Below are 1,992 nucleotides of genomic sequence, written 5' to 3'. Positions count from 1 at the left end.
ATAAAAAATTTTTTTTTTTTAATTTTTTTTTTTTTTTTTTTTTTTTTTTTTTTTTTTTTTTTTTTTTTTTTTTTTTTGTTAATCAACTTTTATTTATCCCTTTTAAGAGAAAAAAAAAATATATAGTGTCCAATAATAAAAATTTAATACACATAAATTTATTTTATGAATATATCAAAATTTATATCCTTTTAAAAAATAAAAAGAATTACACCTATTCATATATTAGCAACATATATATAAATATATATATATATATATATAATATATTCCCAAATTGGGCTATATAACAATTATACTAATTCTAATTGAATTCCTTTTTCTTTCTTTTTTTTTTTATATAAACCTTAAAATTATATAAATTTACTTTAATTCTTTCAGTTTTTTTCTCATATTATTTCTTATATATATATATATATATATATATATATATATATGTATGTATGTATATTCATTTATATTATTTTTATTTACGTGCTCTATTAAAAATATAATAGATAATATAATCTATATTTTATTAGGTTGGGTATTATAATATTCTTTTAAACTTAAAATTTTTTTTTTTTTTTTTATTAAGGTGCCTATTATAATATCTCTTTCAATATTTTTTTTTTTTTTTTTTTTTTTTTTTTTTTTGTAAATTTTTTAAATTTTTTGATATGTATATTCATATTTATTTTTTAACGATAATAATATTATTTTTTTTATTTTTTTATTTTTTTTTTTTGTTTTCTTCCTTTACATATATTTAAGGAGTACAAAAAATAATGATAAAATATTTTCTTTAAAATGGAATGTTACGATAACACGAAACAGAAGGATTTACAAGAAGAGCACGATGGTATGACAATATTATATATATATATATATATATATATGTTAACTTTATTTAAATTTTTTTGCGATAGAATGATATATACATTATTAGTATATATGATGCACATGGAAATATAAATACATATACTTATATATATAAATATACATACATATATATATATATATATATTTTATTTCCTCCTTATAGTGGTACGTAATTTCAGAAGATATTATTTTCAGGAAAAAGAAGAAATGCATATAGCAGCCATAAAATCAATATCCGAGTATAAAAAATAAATAAATAAATAAATAAAACAATTGTGTAAATATATATATATACATACATACATACATATATATATATATATATATATATATATTTTAATTGATCACATATTTTTATGTACACATGTGTTGTTTTCTGTTTAATATATAAATTTCAGTGTCTTAAAAAATAGCATATCGGAAACGAACTTTGAATTATTTATTAATATGAATGAAGCAAAATGTAAATTAAATAATTTTATTAATAATAATCAAACACAACAAGATATTATATCTGTCCCACATTCCAAAAGAATGACTATATATCCAATAATTTCCTCGTGTGATATATATCATCATTTTGTTGTAAAAAAATACACACACAACGAAAATGTAAATATTAAAAAAAAAAAAAAAAATTTTATATATAGTCCTACATTTTAATAATATATGTGATGCATATTACACATTATATATAACATATTACATATTACATATTACACATAACATATTACATATTACACATTACACATTACATATTACACATAACATATTACATATTACACATTACACATTACATATTACACATTACATATTACACATTACATATTACACATTACATATATCATATCACATATAATATGTTTTTTTTTTTTTTTTTTTTTTTTTATTTTAAAAATTGTTCGTTAAAGAACTTCCATGTACTTAAAAATGTTATCGAAAATAACGCAGATGAATTCTCAGCAAGTCTACAAAAAAGTCTTGAAACTATCGGAAGTAGTAGCAATATTATGTTCCTTAATAAACATACTACTATACTAACACACAGTAACTCAGATTGTGTTAAATCTCTAATAATGGATGTTGTTAAAAATCAAAATAAACAAGTGTCCATTTATTTTACCTGCACAA

At 17.4% G+C, this 1,992-nt stretch overlaps 1 protein-coding gene across 1 annotated transcript in view; it reads left to right on the top strand.

Moving 5' to 3' along the window:
- Positions 1 to 789: 789 nt before the first annotated feature.
- PRSY57_0827800 (translation initiation factor EIF-2b alpha subunit, putative) overlaps positions 790 to 1,992 on the top strand; it is a gene marked incomplete at both ends in the record, with an annotated part of 1,670 nt that continues 467 nt past the window's right edge. The window contains 4 exons of the mRNA XM_012907216.2: positions 790 to 841; positions 1,025 to 1,100; positions 1,260 to 1,473; positions 1,773 to 1,992. The exon at positions 1,773 to 1,992 is cut by the window's right edge and continues 467 nt beyond it. Of these exons, the coding sequence (XP_012762670.1) occupies positions 790 to 841; positions 1,025 to 1,100; positions 1,260 to 1,473; positions 1,773 to 1,992 (562 nt within the window). The remainder of the gene's footprint in view (positions 842 to 1,024; positions 1,101 to 1,259; positions 1,474 to 1,772) is intronic.

This window comes from Plasmodium reichenowi, chromosome 8 (assembly GCF_001601855.1).
Source record: "Plasmodium reichenowi strain SY57 chromosome 8, whole genome shotgun sequence".
Classification (NCBI taxonomy): Eukaryota; Apicomplexa; class Aconoidasida; order Haemosporida; family Plasmodiidae; genus Plasmodium; species Plasmodium reichenowi.
Note: the sequence above shows the minus strand (reverse complement) of the source record. Positions and strands in the feature narration are given on the sequence as shown.